This window comes from Jaculus jaculus, chromosome 1, assembly GCF_020740685.1.
Source record: "Jaculus jaculus isolate mJacJac1 chromosome 1, mJacJac1.mat.Y.cur, whole genome shotgun sequence".
In the NCBI taxonomy this organism is placed as follows: Eukaryota; Metazoa; Chordata; class Mammalia; order Rodentia; family Dipodidae; genus Jaculus; species Jaculus jaculus.
In genome coordinates this window covers 230,991,661-231,011,202 of record NC_059102.1, presented here as the reverse complement: position 1 = coordinate 231,011,202, position 19,542 = coordinate 230,991,661, and the positions used below count along the sequence as shown (strand labels likewise).

The following is a 19,542-nucleotide window of genomic DNA, read 5'->3' as shown; positions in this document are numbered from 1 at the left end:
CAATGGGTATCTGAGGCAGCCTGGGCTTTGGCTCCCACTTGCCAAAGCCTCCTATCTACTGCCTGACAGGAGCGCCAAAGTTGCCTGAATTCTGGAGCGATAATGCACCAAAGCTGCCTGCCTTCGAGCTTGGAGGGGGACTGAGTTACAAAGCCCTGAAGGAGCCCAAACTCTGGCTGGGAACCCTGGGTCCAGGAAACAGTCTGCGCTCCCCCGCCACAGGAGAATGTAGGATGGCGGGTATGGCAGACAGGTAGGACAGCGCACCTGAGCTGGTGCAAGTAAGAGACACTCTGGGCTTGTGTGGCAATTGCTGTGGGACTGGGCTTGCTGAACAGTAGTGTGGGCAAGTGTGCAGAGCAGTTTAAGCTTCCGCAGGCAGGGATCGATCTGTGCGGGCGCAATCTGGGCACGGAAGTGGGTGTGGCATTGGCAGCAGGGTGCAGGACCGCTAGGGCGGTTGTGGGCAGCGGGTTGCGAAGGCTATTTGGTGTTAGGGGTGGTCTACCCGCCCACGAGGGGATCCACGATTCACTGTCGTCCCCTTTCCCCTCTCCCCCCCCGTGACCTCCCACTGATAAGAAGTCCCAGAAAACCCTTGATGTCTCGCCTTTCTTTCCCTGGGATTTGCAGGGCAGCTAGGCTGTCGCCATCTTGGCTGGAAGTCCCCCTTTTTTTGGTTGTTTTTCGAGGGTTTCACTATACTCCAGGCTGACCTGGAACTCACTATGTGATCTCAGGGTGACCTCAACCTCATGGTGATCCTTGTACCTCTGCCTCCCAAGTGCTGGGATTAAAGGCATGCACCACCAAGCCCAGCTAGTTCTTTCCTTCATACATAGGTTTATTTATTTATTTTTTATAAAACTGTACCCTGGACAAGCTACTCACTTTCAGAAATTACCGCAAATTTGTTTAGTGTTGCATGATGATATTGTGTGATGATCATATTTGCTACACATTAGTATTTTACAATTTAATGGATATTTTCAGTACTTTGTAATATCATTATTGCACATTTGTCAGTTTAAGTCTACTCATTAGTAGGCTTAATCTACATAAGTGGAACAAACCATGAAGCTAGCCTGTGAACGTCACCATATATACCTCATCATCATTTGTTTGCCACAGTAGTATAATAATGATTATTGCAGAAGCTTTGTCTGTTCTTAGACCTAACACGTACATCTTGGAAGATAGTTATGTATATTCCTCTCTGTCATATTCCACCTGAGAGGAATTTCCTGTTACTGGTCAGAACAGTATAGCAGCCTGAGAAGATGTTATGAAGAAAATAAATATCCCACCCTATATTCAAACAAGTGAACGTTTACCTTTTTACCCTGTATTCTTTCCTCTGAAACTCTGAACTTTTCATTTTTTATAAAATGTCCATTAATAAAATCACAGCTGTGTTTCATGGATGCAGATAGGTACCCATCTCCTCTGTGATGAGCCCTACCCCACTGAAGATGTGAATGTGGGATTAGAAAGATAGGCATGGGGGCTGGAGAGATGGCTTAGTGGTTAAGCACTTGCCTGTGAAGCCTAAGGACCCCGGTTCGAGGCTTGGTTCCCCAGGTCCCACGTTAGCCAGATGCACAAGGGGGTGCACGCGTCTGGAGTTCGTTTGCAGAGGCTGGAAGCCCTGGCGCGCCCATTCTCTCTCTTCCTCTATCTGTCTTTCTCTCTGTCTGTCGCTCTCAAATAAATAAATAAATTAAATTAAATAAGAATGGTAACTTAAAAAAAAAAAAGAAAGATAGGTATGGGTTGAATGATTGGAGAGAGAGTAGGTGGGTGGATGTAAGTACCCTTTACTATTTATCATTTGTCTAGAGAGTTTCATATTTCTGTTCCCTTCCATAATATCATACATAGAAAAATCGATTTTACTACTTAACCTGCCCTTACTATTATACCATTGAGCTAATATATCTTTTTATTTTAACTTGAGTTTTTTTCATTGAGAAGTTCATTGTGTGAACTTTTTGCATATTGGTCATATTTCCATGGGGTTACATGCTTATGTTCCCACTCCCCTACCCCATTCCACAAAGGACCCTCCTCAGTGATCTGTAATCCCAGTGGGGTCATGAATGCACCATCAGTGGGGAATAGTGCCTCGGAATATATATTCCCACCTTGTGGCTGTTACATTCATTCTGTCTCCTTATCTGCAATGTTCCTTGAGCCTTGGAGGGTGTGTCTCCTTTAGTGTTGAGCTCGCGACAGCCTCTGGTTTTCTACCTTGATGAGTTGTGAGTTTCCTTAATGTCCACTACCATATACCGTACTATGATGTTTCCTTGGCCCTGGAAGATGTGATTTTGTTAAGCAGTCAACTTTCTTGTCATTCTGATGGGTCTTGGATCTCCCAGGTATTCAGTGTCATCTGTAAGAAGTAGATTCTCTAGCCAAGAGTGAGAGGAGCATGTATCAAAGAAGATAAATAGGCATGTAGAAGACTTTTTGATAGGCATAACCTCTCATTTTAGCCAAAAAAACAATGGAAACTTATCTTCTAAGGCTCTGCCCTTCTAAGCCATAGCCTTCTGACTTTATTCTCAATATCAGGTATGAATTCCCTCCCACTGAAATGAGCCTTATATCCAATCAAAGAGCAGTTGATTAGCCCCATGTCTGTGTGCCACTATTGCACTGGTGTATACATCTTGCCTGGCTGGTTGATTTTGTAGCTTACAGGATATTATGCTATTTCTTGGGAGGAAAACTTCAAACTTTAGGTGATTTTTTATTTTTTGGCAGGGGAAAGCCAGGGCCTCAGCCACTGAAATTGAACTCCAGACACTTGTGCCACCTAATGGGCATGTATTACCTTGTGCTTATGTGGGATCTGGAGAGTTGAACATGGGTCCTTAGGCTTCACAGTCAAGTGCCTTAACCACTAAACCGTCTCTCCAGCCCTCAAACTTTTTGAGATCAACACCATAGAAAGGAATTAGAAATGTAGGATATTGCCAATGCTTACTTACTTCTCTTTCCTGTTAATTACAAGACTTATTTTTTGGCAATAACTACTTTATAAAATGTTTTTATTAATGGGGCTGAGGAGATGGCTCAGCAGTTAAAGGAGCTTGCTTTTAAGGCCTGCCAGAGGAGGTTCAGTTCCCCAGCACCCATTAAAAACTGACACATAGCCTGGAGAGATTGCTCAGTGGTGAAGGCACTTGCCTGAAAAGAACTAATGACCTGAGTTTGATTCCCTAATACCCATGTAAAGCCAGATTCACAAAGAGGCACATGTGTCTAAAGTTTGTTTGTAACAGCTGGAGGCCTTGGTATGTGCCCATTTTCTTTGTCTCTCTTCTCTCTCTTCTCTCTTCTCTCTTCTCTCTCCCCTCCCTCCCTTCCTCCCTCCCTCCCTCTCTCCCTCTCTCTCTCTCTCTCTCTCTCTCTCTCTGCTTGCAAATAAATAAATGAAAAAAAAATTTTTTTAAGCCTGTTGCAAAGTGGTACATGCATCTGGGATACCAGCATGCTCTGAGGCCAGCTACACTGACAGATTGTAGTCTGGGAGTTCATTTGCAGGGGCAAGAGGCCCTGTCGCAAAGAATGTGGAACACAAAGAACTTGAACTTGTCCTCTGACCTCCACTTGTCCACCATGGTAATATGTGCCCCCCCACACATACACAAATTAAATAAATGGCTTTTTAAAGTTTTCACTAAGCCAAGTATAGTAGTACAAGCTTTAGAACAACCTACACGTGATGCTAAGGAAAGAGGATTACTTGGCCAAGAATTCAAGACCAACCTGGTCAATGTAGTAAAAAATTTCATCTAAGAGGGTAGCAATGTGGGGGCATTTTACATGTGTTTCCAGAAATGCTTCCAAACCCCTCTAAGATAAACAATATTACTACATAATAGGGCACAGAGAAGTTAAGAAACATGCCCAAGGACACACAGCTAGGACAGAGTGGCAGAGATGGGAAATTATACATTGCCTGTGTCAAAGCTTTATTTCCCAAACATCATGTTCCCTCCCTTTTATACTAGTTCCTAAAATGTGTGATCATCAATCCTCACTGATGGGCACAGAAGTGAACGACTGGTAGAGAAAGTTATAGTTTTAAGTCATATATTCATTTGATAATATTTCCCTTCTGCTCTTTGCATTTCTAGTGGCTTTTGTCTATTTGTAAATTTTTTAATACTATGTGACCATCCAAGTTGTCCATGTCAAAAAAAAATGCTTATATATAATTCTAAAATATAGTGTCTATGGATTCTTGGGGAAAATTTAAAAATAAGCAGAGGTGATTGGGATATAAAATTCACTGTAGATTTATCTTGGGATAAGACATTCTTTTCAAAAGATGCTGTTATCAAGTAAAAAGAATTTCTAGCTCGTTCAAAGCCCTGGATTCATACTGTAGCACCAAATAAAGCAAGGTGTGGTGACACATACTTGTAATCCCAGCACTTGGCAGGTGCAAGAGGATAGAAAGTTCAAAGTAATCCTTGGCTCCATACCTAGTTCAAAGCCTACCTAGTTTATTAGACTGTCTCGTTCAACTCAGAACCTGATTGAGAGCATTTCTTGTTTTTCTTTATTAAATTTTACTTAGCATTCAAAATAATAGGATTCATTATGGCATTCTTATACAGATATATCATTGACTTTGTTCATATTCACTCCCTATTTCTCTTGCCACACACACTTGCTCCACTCATGACAGAGGAAAAATTTATGATAGTCCTATCTTATAAACCAGGCTTAATCTTATATTAAATACAACATTTAATAACCTGCTATTGTATACTTGAAAATTGGGACTTTGAGGTGACAGTTCAGTTGGTTAAGTACTTGCCATGAAAGCATGAAGTTTGATCCCTAAAATCCATGTTAATAAGAAATTAGTGGGGGAGCCAGGTGTGGTGGTACAAACTTGTAATTCTAGCTCTCGGGAGAAAGAGATGGGTGGGTACCTGGGGCTTGCTGGGTAGCCAGCTTAGCCTACTTGGCAAGCTCCAGGACAATGAGATGCCCTCTCGTGAAAAAAATATGTAATGTATATTGTAGAATAAACGGTGAATTTGTCAGTAATCTATCTCTTATTAAAATTTTTCTGAAGCTGGGCATGGTGGCACATGCCTTTAATTCCAGCACTCAGGAGGCAGAGGTAGGAGGATTACCATGAGTCTGAGGCCACCCTGAGACTGCATAGTGAATTCCAGGTCAGCCTGGGCCAGAATGACACCTTACCTCAAAAAAACAAAAAGAAATAAATTCTGATCTCTGAGAGATGCTAAGGGGCATTCTTAATATATTAGTGTGGAAATGAGAAGGAAATTATTTTTGATAATTATGTTAAATTTTAGTACCTCTATTTTTAGCTTTATGTTAATAAGGCACAAAAAGTATAGTTTTATGTGTGACTATACATGATCTGTCATATATCTCCTATGTCTCTTGACAAATATAATGGGAAAGTTACTACTTCTACCTAATGTAAATCTGTAAGTCTATTTTAACCAGAAATGCAGTTTGGGAAACTCAGTGTCAACACTAGGTCCCACATATTAAAAGTTAAAGAAAGCCTTGAGTCCCATCTAAAACCTGCCACTAGTAATTAACCATGTAACTTGTAGTATTTATATATTGCTTATGTTATAATTATCTGTGGGTAAATTTTCCAGATGGTAGCTAACATTTAACTTATTCCCTATTCAGGCTGTCATGCCACATACTATTTTGTAATTGAAAAAAATAATTATTCATTTATTTTTGTAATTGAATTCAGATTTCCAAACTATAAATTAAAATATTTACCCATTCTACTTACAATGTTCTTCTTTTATCTTTAGATTTAGGCTTGTCAAACTTTTATTTTTCATTACCAAGTATTTCAGCATTTCTATTGGAAAGATTGTAGTGGCTCCTTGAAAGAAGAAGCCTCAAGAAATAGCATCTATGTTGTATTAGTCAACTTCTGCTTGTTGGAACAAAATACCTGACAACAATCCGCTTAAAGGAAGAAAGGTTTATTTTCTTTATACTTCCACATTATAGCTTGGTTAGGCCTGGTGACAGGAGCTTGAGGCAGCTGGCCATGTTCAGCCTGGTATATAAGCAAAGAGTGATAAATGATGTTCATCCAGAAACATCCCTTTAACCCAGGAAATGGTGTAGTCCACAGTTAAAGTGAGTCTTCCCACCTCAGCCTAATCAAGATAATTCCTTGCAAGCCTACTGAGACTGGCCTAATCTAGATAACCTTTACAGATAATTCTATGTCCTGTTAAGTTGACAATTTTGTGTAAACCATCACAAGTCCATCCCTTGTCAACTTGACACCCAAACATACCACATTTAGGTCATTACCTCCACCCTTTGTCCCCATAGGTTAATGGCTGTTTTATAATGCAAAATGCATTCAGTCCAACTTCAAAAGTATTCACAACATTTACTACTTCCCACACTATTCAAAAGTCTAAAATCTCAGCTGGGTGTGGTGGTGCATGCCTATAATCCCAGCACTCGGGAGGCAGAGCCAAGAGTTCGAGGCCACTCTGAGACTACATAGTGAATTCCATGTCAGCCTGAGCTAGAGTGAGACCCTACCTTGAAAAACAAAAAAAAAAAAACAAAACAAAACAAAGTCTAAAGTCTCATCTGAGATTCAAGGCAGTCTCCTAACTGTGAGCCTTGTAAAATCAAAACACAACATAGTTTTGTGTTTTGTTGGGACGTACACAGTTGCAACATATAATGGCACAGAGTAAACATTCGCATTCCAAAAGAGTGGAATGGGGTCATAACAAAAAGATTGGACCAAAGCAAGACTGAAACCCAATAGGACAAGACCAAATCTTAAAGCTCCATTTCCACTATCCTGGGCTCAATGAAAATCATCTGGGCACCAAAAGGCTTGAGTCGCTCTTCCCCTCCAGTTTTACTGCCTGTATCCTCTCTCATGGGCTGGCTGCACCCCAGAGCTGCATTGGTATATTGGTAGATGTCCAATAGTCTAATATCCTGACATCTCCATTGCAATTTAGGGTTCATCTTTTCACCTTCACACAGTGACCTCTGTGCAGAAATATCTACCCTGCCTCACATTGCTTAGCCATTGCAGCTCTTTAATATTCCATGCTGCCCCCCATATCTTATGTCTTTCATTTTCTAAAACTAGTACCATATGGGCTGTGCTGCCAAGTTCTTCTATCAGATTAGTATGAAACCTATCTCCCAGGTAACACAGCTACAACAGCCTCTCTATGCTGACCTTGATGAGCAGAGACCTTCATCATTCTTCCTTCAAGCCTTTTACTTTCAAAAGAATTCACATTTTCCATCTTCAGCCTTCAGTGGATTTTTCCCCTCAGGCATATTTCCTGTTGTCCAAGTGCAGAACAGACTTCCTTTTTGTGGTGGAAATCTTTAGCTCCAAAGCAGCTGTAGTCTCTGCGCCTGGGACTTGAAATTTTCTTACATTTCTTTGCATGTCAGACTTTATATTGTTCATATCTTCCTGCTTATATTTTCTTTCGTTCACAGTAAATCTGAATCAGACTAGCAGAGAGAAACCATGCCACAGACTTGATGCTTTTTTGTCTTGAAATTTCTTCCAACAAACACAATAAACTTTAAAACAAACTTTACGATTCAACTGCATTCAAGTTTTCAAAACATGGGCATAATGCAGCCAGAAAATCACCTGAACTGCCCCTAGCCCAGTTCCCTTTCCCCTCTGGAACCACATGAGTCAGCCTTCACATTGCACAATTCATTCAGCCTTCTGGTCTTCCAAACTCCTACTGGAAAGGCTCAGTGAGCTCTGCTTCCAGTACCATGAGGCTTCTTTTCTCCAAAATTCTATATCCTTCCATATTCAAAAGACTAACAACTATATGGTCAGGCGTACCAAAGGACCTCACTCCTGGTACCAATTTTCTGTCTTAGTCAATTTCTCATTGCTGGGACAAAATATGTAACAAATCAGATTAAGGGGGTTATTTCATTTTACAGTTCCAGATTACACTCTACCATGGTGGAGAAGGCATGGCAATAGGAACTTGAGGCAACTGCTCACATTCAGCATAGAGAGGAAGCAGAGTGATGAATGCTCTTGATCAGCCAGCACTCTCCTTTTTATACAGTCCAGTGCCCCAGACCATGAAATGGTGCTGCCCACAGATAAGGTGGGTCTTTCCCCCTCAATTAACCTAATTAAAATAATCCCTCCCAGGCATGTCTAAAGGTTAATCTAATCTAGATTACCCTCTATCTAAACTAACCTAATCTAACCTAATAAACTCCTTCAGGGGTGATTCTAGGTCCTATCAAGTCAATATAAACCATCACATATGTCCTAGCAGGAGTTACACATTTTAACTGTAGTGCCTACTTGTTAATCACAGCATTCCATTGTACTAAGGACACATTATTTACCACAGTGTTATGTTTGTCCTTTATGTTTGTCTCCTACTTTCTTAATTTTCCTAGATTCTGCACTTTTTATTCTCATAATGACCACATATGATAGTCTAGTTATTTTCATTTTCCTAATGAAGATAAATAATGCATGTATTACAAATAAGTTATATGAGATTGAGTTTTTATAGATGAAAATAATACCAGAGATTGAGTTTCTGTTCTGAAAATTATACTGAGACAGATAAGGTTGGACACACCATCCCCTGGACTCCAGGCAGGTGTTGTGTTAAAACATTGTAAAATTCGCTATTAGTGATAAGTTCTTTATGTTTCTCTTCCAAGCACTTCTGTTGTTCATTCATTTTCCTACTAAAAAATGGACATTGCATGCAGGGCAATTTGACTCTAATTAGCAGTTTCTGGACTCTCTTGCTGACATTAAGCAAAAGGGCTATCAGTCTGCTAACAGCTGAACAACCCTTATGCCAACCTCACTCCACTTGAATGCTCCACAGATATATTGAGACAACTTGGCCAGGATAGCAACTAATTGTCCTGGCACCTAAAGGCAAAGACCCAGTCAGGACTGTTTGCAATAGTTTGTAGGAAAGATATTGCTATCACAAGCCAACAGCAGCAATCGTAAGAAAACTAAAACTTGAAATCACAAGACACTGTGTTCAAACATCAGATTGGCAAAAACAAAACATTTGACATTTATTGATGCAACCTCTCAGACTGATTCTAAAAGTATGAGAACAGGACTGACCTGTAGTGAAGTACCTTCATTTCTTAGGGATGGGGCGGGGCCCAAGATAAAAGCTATTGTTGTAGTGAAATGTAGTTCCCCTTTCCCCTGTATTAACATTTGCTCTGATGAGGCAAATCAGTGAGTAAAGCTAAAGCTGCTTGTAATTTAGCACAAGTTGGCACCATAGCACCAAGCTTTACTAATGTTTACTGTTTCTGTACCATCACACATACACTCACTAATACAGTGGAGAAGGAATAGGAGGGAGGAACTAAGAAACATAGTCTCACGTTAGGATATTTTTGTTGGGCTGGGGGTATAGCACCCTTGCCTAGCATGCACCCTGAAAAATAGCAAGAATGTTTTTTATTGAAGCAGCAAAACATAATTTTCCTAAGTTTAAAAGCTTCATTCTGCATCTTTTTAATAATTTGTGTGTGGAAATAAGAGCTCTGCATAAAACACTTCTTGCTTTTCATCAAATATGATTATATTGACAGAAAGCAGTGATGTGAGTGGATTAGAAGCTGAATTGGTCTCTTTTGTCATATAGCCCTTTTTTTCATAGAGCAACTGACAGACTTGTTGAGGTTTATGGAATTTGGTGGTTATTTCTGTAAAATAACTTAAGTTAAGCTTATTACTTTGCTGATAAAATTTTAACTTTCAATAAAAAATTAAAATTTCAGAGAATTTTACTGGCCAGTGAACTAATAGCATCATGATATCTAGACTTTTCTTATGAAATTGTGATGATATAAACACATGAGAATTATTGATACTGTATGATGAAGTTTAAACATGTTTGCATCATAAAACTCAGTGGATCAGTAGTTCCCAAATATGCTTGATTTTACCAAGTTTTATATTTTGCACAAATACATACATATATATGAAACATCCATTCAGGGTACACCAATGGATTTTAATTAATGAGTGGTAAAAGTTCATTGATAGGGCTTTAGATTCTTAACTGCACTTAACCTGTAAATATTGCTACTAGTTGAACTTTGGTATGGGAGAATATCCAGACTTTCCTAAATGGGCTATTTTAGTAGTTCTTCCAATAGTATCCCTTCATATTTAGCAACAAAACCAGCACATCGCTGCTGATTGCATATGTGTTACAGTTTCAGGGCTATGACCAAAAAAAATCTGACACATATTTTAAAAAGAGGAAATGTATTTTGGCTAATGGTTTCAGTAGTTTCAGTTCAGGGTGTCTTGGCCCCATCACTCTAAGCCTGAACTAAAACTAACTGTGGCAGGAGCTTGTGGCAGAAGAGGCAGCTTATCTCATGGCAGCTGAGAATGAGAAAAAGAGGGACAGAAAGGGCTAGGGACAAGACACCCTTCAAAAACACCCCTCCACCCATAGTGAACTACTTTTTCTCTCCATGTCTCACCTCCAACTCCCCCCAGTAAAGCCTCACAGTATTTATCTGTCAATTGATTAAGGCAGAACTCTGATGAGCCACTGTATCTCAGCGATTAGAACCAGCAACTGTGAACCAAACCTTCAAAGAATGGTCCTTTGAAGCCACTACATACCCAAACCCAAACAACACACACAAGCAATATAAAAATTCAATACTGGGGCTGAAGAGATGGCTCAGCAGTCAAAGGTGCTTGCTTATATAAAACTGCTGGATCAGGTTCAATTCCCCCAATACCCACATGAAGCCAGATACACAATTTATTTGCAGTTGCAAGAGCCCTGGTACACCTGTATGTTTCTTGATAGATGATAGGCAGATAGATGATAGATAGATAGATAGATAGATAGATAGATAGATAGATAGATAGATAGATAGATAGATAGATATCCAATACTGTTTTCTCTTAAGGCAGAAATTGAAGCCACACAATTCTTGTTATACAATATTGTCTTCCCTGCATGTTCTTTAAAAACCCCTTTTTGGTTGGGTACTTATTTTCATGAAGATGATATATTTATATATGCAATATTTATTGTTGGTTTTAACTTTATTAAACAAATATTTATATATTTCCCCACCTTAGTTTTGATATGATAAATGCCCACATAAACAAAATTCTTGGAGGTTCTCAATTTTAAGAATGCCAACAAGTTGCGGGCTGGAGAGATGGCGGTTAAGCGCTTGCCTGTGAAGCCTAAGGACCCCGGTTTGAGGCTCGACTCTCCAGGACCCATGTTAGCCAGATGCACAAGGGGGCGCATGCATCTGGAGTTCGTTTGCAGTGGCTAGAGGCCCTGGCATGCCCATTCTCTCTCCCTCTCTCTATGTGCCTCTTTCTGTCCCTCTCTGTCTCTCTCAAATAAATTAAAAAAAAAAAAAAAGAATGCCAAACAAGTTTGAAAACTAAGACTCTATGAAAACTAAATAAAAATTTTAATTTCATATAATGATTAAAACAGTAATTTTTATTTAATGATTTTGCACTAGAGAAAAAATGAAATTATACAGTGATTCACATTAGATTATTTGAATTGAAAACAATAGAACATTTACATATCATTAGAGACTACATTATATTGAGATGTATCCATCTATATAATATGGTTATAGATGAGGCAGATATAAATTTACCAATGATATAGTAAGTCAAAATTTCAAGTTGCCCAAGCTGCATTCCTTTTTTTGCAGAAGTGTATTGCATATTGTATATACAAAGACTCACCGGGAAAAAAAAAAAAAAGATTCACAGGAAACTGCCACATGGTTGATGTTCTAGAGGGGAATAGAGAAGAGTAGGATGAAGATGCTTATAAATGTCGGCTACCTTGAGTAGTTCCAACAAATGTCAAAAGTAAAAGGGGTGAAAAGCTCTACTTTGCCATATTAATGTCAGCTTCCACTGGCTAGACCTTCATCTAATACAGTCTCACCTTTGTTCCTTTTGAACAAATGTTTGAGGATACAGTACATTTTGTTTTAGTTATATGTCCCTTCATATATAAGTATGTATAGTGAAGGGCATATACTTATTAATCCTCTTACTTCCATCCAAGTATAAATACTATTTTGGGCCCAAGTGAAATGAAAGAGTAAACCATAGCAAGTAAGTCAGTGATAAAGGTGCATAAAAGCTGCCCAAAATGTCAGAGATAAGTGACTATTACCTTGTCAGTATGCCCAGAAAGATTGATCTCTGGATCATCGAAGTCTATAAACCCCCTCAGGCAGTTGGAGCCTTAGATAGAAGGAAGCATCAGAGGATCTGGCTCCATATTTCTCCCCTTGCCACTAGAGGTGTGCTACAGAAAGATGTGCAGTTTTGTGAGATCTAGTCCAGCATGAAGAGTCCCTGTGCTCTCTTCATTTTTTTAAATGTTATGGTAATTTTGAGAAGCCACAGTCCTAAGAGTATTATAACTCTGGGATTAAAGTTCATACTAAATAAAAGTCACTTAAAACTATGTAGAAAAAGTCTCATACTTAAAAGAGGCCATATAATGTGTTACTGTGCATATCATTGCCTTTCTCTATAGAAGCAGTGGTAATTATGTAAGTCAAAAGCTACTTTCTTAAAAAAATCATTGATTTGGCCTGGGCTGCAGCTCAATGTAGTAGCACTTGTCTTTTATGTGCAAGACACTAGCTTCAATTCTCAGCACACACATACACAAAAAATAGTATTAGTATTATTAATAGTAGTAGTAATTTGACTGTTTTGATATCAAAAACTGAAATAATTTCTTCCTAATCACAAGTACATTTGTAGTTTAAAATAAGACACAACCTATGTTACAAAGACCAGAGTGATTTTTTTTTTAAGTAAATCGCCTTCATTATGAAGCCATGTTTCAAATTCCAGACTGATAGGTTCTTTAAATGAATCAGAGCAGTAATCACCAATCATGAATGCTTTATGTTGTCAGTGTTAATGGACTCTTGATGTTTCTTTGGCAGATGGAGATGGACACATGGATCACTTACTGCCAGGCTGTGAAGACAAAAACTGCCAGAAAAGCGTCATATACCTAATGCGATCCCGAACAATGCAGGTATCAGCTTGTTGCGTTACTACAGCAAGGCTTTGTGCTTGAGAACAATCTTGAAAGTTAGAAAAGACACCTAGAGAATTAGAACAAATGAAAACTCAAAATTATATTATTGAATTCATTGTTTAAATACAGTAACTACATTTAAATATTTTATTTATTCATTAAGGTAGCACACATTGCATTGTTTCTGATGAAGAAAACCTAATCTGGATGCTGTAATTAAATGAAATGTTAGTATTTGGGGCACCAAAGAAATAGGGTAAATACACTGTAGTAAGGTAGAATAAAATACCTGTTTTCAAAGCAAGTCTAGGTTTTATATTTGTATGTAAAGTATGTCATATTTTCATGTTGAATTTTTCCTAGGACTTATGGATAAACAATTTAGAATCTGTAATTGCAGTGGAGTATTAATATGGGAATGATTTGGTTATGACAAGTAGTGATAAAATTAACGTTGTATTCTTTGTGGGACTAGGAAGTGATATACCATTATAGCCCTTATAAGTAGGAAATGACACATGGCACACTCTAAATAAACCTTTATACAATCAGAATTTTAACGTCATTTATATAACTACTGTATCCATAAGTTTATATTTTGAGTATTATTTCTGAATAGCTTTGAATCTTTTTGGAGGGTGGGGGTTTGATATAATATCTCACTTAGCCCAGGCTGACCTATAAATTCACTTGGTAGCCTAGGCTGGCCTTGCACTCATGACAATCCTTTCTCAATTTTCCCAGTGCTGGGGTTAAAGGCATGAATCATCATGCCCAGCTAGTTTTGAATCATTTTGTAAAACCCAGTCATTGGTTCATAGGTATAAGTACATCTAATAACTACAGCTTATCTTTAAGTGACAGACTTCAATAAGAATGCTTGCAAATTGTATAGGCATCTCTCTCTAGGTAGATAAATGTCACAGTTCTCTGGTGACTACTATAGATGCCACACTCAGTGAAAAATCTTTGTTGCTTAAACTTAATATAACCTTAACAGAAATACTTTATCCATTATGGCTCACCCTCATTATTAAACTGTCAACTTCAGAAGTTTGTGATCACTGGAATTTTGTAAAACTTCTAGTCATTTTCCAAAAAAAATAATTGATAGGACTTTTTCTTTTTTGCAAAAACAAATGAAACCATTAAGACATTTAATTTTTAAGACATGCTTTTAAACTATAAAGTGAGCCTGGAGAAAAGGCCATGTTCAATTTTCCAGTGCCCATGTAAATCTAGGTGTACAACTTGGTACATGTATCTGGAGTTTGTTTGCAACAGCAAGAATCCCTGGCTTGCATTTTTTCTCTTTCTTTATTTATTTCTGTCTTCCTCTGTCAAATAAATAAAATATTTTAGGCCAGATGTGGTGGTACACACCTTTAATCCCACCATTTGGGAGGTAGTGGTAGGAGGACCTCAAGGCCACCCTGATTCTACATAGTGAATTAGGTCAGCCTGAGGTAGCGTGATACCCTTCCACAGCAAAAATAAAAATAAAAAATTATATATATATATACATATATATATATAAATTATATATATATATGTATATATATATATATATATATATATATGAAAATGTTTAGTGATACTTTTTCCTTAAAGATTGAAAAATGTGCAGATCACAAATTTAAAAACAAGTTTATGCAAATATATTTATAATTAACGGTCTTTTTCTTTTTCTATAGTAAGTTAAATTTTCTTTGGAAAACCTGAAAAATGTTGGAAATGCTCCATTTGCTAAATGCTTTTTAAGAAGCCATTTTCAGTACAGTTCATCTTGCAGCTAGAAAAATGAATCACTTGCTTAGGGGAGGAAAAGTACATCTATAGGCATGTTTGGCCTCCTGCCATTTGTCCCTGCTTCCACTCGGACATTTATAGTTGTGTGCCAGTATTCATGCTATTAGGGACCTGTGAGCACATCCATAAGTTTCATGGCAGTATTTGCATTCTTCAGGTTATTAGTTTTACATTAGCTTAATATCTTTACAGTCAGAAGAAGAAAGATGCACAAAAGCTCATTTTAAAGTCAGCTATTCTCTCTGTTTTCTTTATTTGTGATCAATATAGGAATAAGGGGATTAGCTAAAAATTTAGCTTCTAGTTTTTTTCATGTCAGCATCCATTCTCCTTGTGTAAACAGTACCTGTGAGCTAGAGGCAGAACTTGTCTAGCCTGGTGATGATTGGAAATCCTTGTGAGCTTCATGGCTTTGGGTGATGGTGGTCATGTTCATTTACAAGAGGCACATCAGCAGATACACCTTGGGCTAACTCTGCCCATGTTGGTCCTCCTGAAAGGACGTCAATATTAGTTGACTTACACTTCACTCTTAGAAATATTCATCTAAGATTAATCATATTTCCTCCTGGCACAAATTTCCAATTGGGTAATTGATTAGATATACAAATATGGATATCAGGCCATCCCTAAAGTTCTGTAGATAAGTGACAAATTTCCATTTCATAGATATGAAGTTTATTAAAACAAAGTTATTTTGAGAAATAAATCATACCTTTTGCTAGTGGTGAATCTTTTTCTAACATGATTTTGATGTCTAGTGTTTTCTTCCTCATCCTTAGTGGGTTCCCATCCTGCAAGATTTCAGCAACAAGGGAACCCTCTGGGGCTTTGTACCATTAGTGCATGAAGAACAACTGACTGGCATACCAATTCCGATCACACTTCATATCGGAGACTACAATATGGATGGCTATCCAGACGCGCTTGCCATACTAAAGAATACCTCTGGAAGGTATGGAAAGCAAGTCATGTGAGAAAGACTTGTGAAATGTCCTGACCATGGCAATTTATAACTGATTAGCACATACTGACTCTCAGGTAGGTGCATGTTAATCTCACCTCACGGTTCCTGTGTTGTCCCTGAACTCATCTACTACTTAGAAACCTGTTTTTTCACAAATTATTTTTCTGTAGAACAAAAATGAGTAAATACTCTAAAATCAAGTGTTTCTTTTTGTCCAATAAAACTTGATCCTTAAAAAGTCAAGTTTTTTTTTCTTTTTTAAAAAATGAATGATATTGCCAGGCGTGGTGGCACACAACTTTAATCCCAGCACTCAGGAGGCAGAGGTAGGAGGATTGCCGTGAGTTCAAGGCCACCCTGAGACTACATAGTGAATTCCAGGTCAGCCAGAACTAGTGTGAGACCCTACCTCAAAAAAAAAAAAAAAAAAAAAAAGAAAAGACAAAAAAAAAAATGAATGATATTACATTTTAAGACTGAAGATTGTGATGGTGAAGAGCTGACCCTAGTCTGCAATCTCAGTCCACTACCATCTGTATGCCCTGGACAGATCACCTAAATTCATCACTTATAAAATGAGAATAAGAATTGTATATCTGGCATAAATGAGTTTAAATTAAATGGACCATAGAATAAGAAACTCTTTACATTCTGAAGCTACTTTCAGTAAGTGTTACCTTGTCACTGGTTGTTTGCTAATGGCAGCAGTTCCAACATGACTATGGATATTATTTGTACATACAAAATATGTAGGTATGTTTATGATATGTCTATTTACTTTCAAATGGTATGGCCACTTTTTTTCTTTTAAAAAGCACTAGTCTGGGGGCTGGAGAAAGGGTTAGCGGTTAAGGTGCTTGCCTGAAAAGCCAAAGGACTCAGGTTCAATTCCCCAGGACCCATGTAAGCCAGATGCACAAGGAGACACATGCATTTGGAGTTCATTTGCAGTGGCTGGAAGCCCTGGTGTACCCATTCCCTCTCTCTCTCTCTCTCTCTTCTCTCTCTCTCTCCCTCTCTCTCCCTCCCTCCCTCCCTCCCTTCCTCCCCTCCTCCTCCCTCCCTCCCTTCCTATTTTGCTGTCTCAAATTTAAAAAAATAAATAAAAATATTTAAAAGTTGTAATATGGGCTGAAGAGATGGCTTAGTTAAGGTACTTGCCTAAAAAGCCTAAGAACTCATGTTCAAATCTCTAGGTCCAACATAAGCCAGACACACAGTGACAGGTACGCAATGTAGCACATATGCACAAGGATGCACATGTGTCTGTAATTTGTTTTCAGCTGCTGAAGGTCCTGGCATGCCTGCATGCTCCCCCTCAGAAAAAAGTGCTGGTAGGTAAGCTAATATAGTTAAACTCAATTAGTATATGATTACTCCTAAAGTTTTAAAATGCATTCAATGATTTGTTTATTTCCTTGAATGACAGGGAGAAAGAGAGAATGGGCATGCCATGGTTTCCTGCCACTATCAACAAACACCAGATGCACTGTAGTAGACAGCTTTAGGTTTGTTGAGATAAGCTTCTAGACCAGACACAGTTATGGAGGAAGAGATATTTTTTGACACTTACAGATCTAGGGGTAGTCCCATAATGGTAGAAGAAATTGGCCCCCTCTTCAAGGACCAGGCAGTGAGAGAGAGGCCACGAGCCAAATCCCTAAAACCACACCATAATACAAGCACATTTTAGGAACTCCAGGTACTTTGCATATCTTTACATTGCAATGTCAAATCCACCACCACACCTTAGGGCTAGACGTTCCAGTGACACCTCCTCCAGACAGGTGGCTAGAAACCTAAGAAGTTTTAATAAACTCCTGAATCTATTGGGAGGCATTTATTCCAACAACCAAATTTTGCCCCTGGCCCCCCAAAGACTTGAAACTATCTTACATTGTAAACTGTACTTAGTCCAATTTTAAAGGTCCCCACAGTCTTTACCAGATTAAGATAATTCTAAAGTCCTAAGTCTTATCTGAGATTTAAGGTTGTCTCTTAGCTGTGAGTCCTGTAGAATCAAAACAGTTATATACTTTTAACATATAAAGGCACAGAGTAAACATTTTTAACTGGTACAAGGCATAGCAAGGATAGATGACACTAATGCAAACTTAACCACCATCAAGCAAACATCAAACTTCTGTAACTCAAGTCATATATGACTAGTAACTGACAGTCCCTGGATTTTTTAAATTTCACCCCTCCAGCTGGGCTGAGTAGTCATGAAAATCATCCCTAGCCAAGAACCTCTATGGTAGCTCTTGTATAGTCCTGGCATATCTAAAACATCTGTAAGTCTCCATGTAAACCATGGTCCAGCTTTCAACGGCTTTGTCATCATATCGGGTTCATCATGCCGTGTTTCAGTAGTAGCTCCTAGAACAATGTGTTATTCGTGACCACTCTATATGTATTTTTCATGTTTCCAAAATCAATATCAGGTGTGTAGGATACAACCATATTCTTAATTTAGGGAGGAAATAAATCATGATCTTGAAGAGCAGGTTTCTTTTTCAGCCAACTCTTTCTAAAAAGAGTTTGTATTTTTTTTTTTTTTTTATTTGAGAGTGACAGACAGAGAGAAAGACAGGTAGAGGGAGAGAGAGAATGGGCGCACCAGGGCCTCCAGCCTCTGCAAACGAACTCCAGACGCGTGCGCCCCCTTGTGCATCTGGCTAACGTGGGACCTGGGGAACTGAGCCTCGAACCGGGGTCCTTAGGCTTCACAGGCAAGCGCTTAACCACTACGCCATCTCTCCAGCCCAAGAGTTTGTATTTTTATCATAGTCTTTCTATAGGCATTCTCTCTGTTGTTTTAATGTAGTTGGGCCATCTTCCTTAAGATTGTTAATGTGTTTGACAATAGTAGCTTCAGTAGCCCAAATCAGTGCCTATAATTTTAACTTGAGGTTTTTCAACTTACATTCTTAAACCTCTCAGTCCAATGTCTTTAGCCAAGCACATTAGTCAATTACAAATTTAATCTTGATGAAACTTTTTGGGCCTGAGCAGCAGAACACAGCCAGCCCTTAGAAAGTTCTTAGCCAAGCCTCCAAGTTTATAAGCTGAGCCTGCAATTACAATTTTTGCTGTACTTGGCATTCTCAAACTCTGATCACAATAGTCCATAAAACTTGGCTTACTGCTCCAGAAAGCGTCTTTAGTCCATGCCCATTCCTCCAAGAAAAAAAAAAAAAAAAAGTTCTAAAAGACCAAAATCCACATGGTCAGATTTATCTCACCCCACTCCTATCACTAATTTCTGTAGTAGACAGCTTTAGGTTTGTTGAGAAACTCCTAGACCAGGCACAGTTATGGAGGAAGGGATATTTATTGAAACTTGCAGATCCAGGAGAAGTTCCATAATGGTAGTGGAAGTTGGCCCACTCTTAAAGGACCAGGCAGTAAGAGGCCACAAGCCAAATCCCTAAAACCACACCACAAAACAAGCATACTTTAGGAACTCCAGGCACTTTGTGTATCTTTAGATTAGAATGTCAAATCTACCACCTCACCTTAGGGCTGGACTGCCCAGTGATCCCTCACCTGACCAAGTAGCTGAAAATCCAAGAAGTTTTAATAAACTCCTGAATCTATTGGTGGGGGGGGCATTTA

The 19,542-nt window shown here is 38.6% G+C and overlaps 1 protein-coding gene across 2 annotated transcripts in view; it reads left to right on the top strand.

Annotated features, from left to right (window-relative positions):
• The window catches only part of Itfg1 (integrin alpha FG-GAP repeat containing 1), a 181,114-nt gene that overhangs the window by 84,512 nt on the left and 77,060 nt on the right, over positions 1 to 19,542 (top strand). For both annotated transcript variants that reach the window (XM_004664834.3, XM_045132791.1), the window contains 2 exons: positions 13,051 to 13,145; positions 15,740 to 15,912. In XM_004664834.3, the coding sequence (XP_004664891.2) occupies positions 13,051 to 13,145; positions 15,740 to 15,912 (268 nt within the window). The remainder of the gene's footprint in view (positions 1 to 13,050; positions 13,146 to 15,739; positions 15,913 to 19,542) is intronic.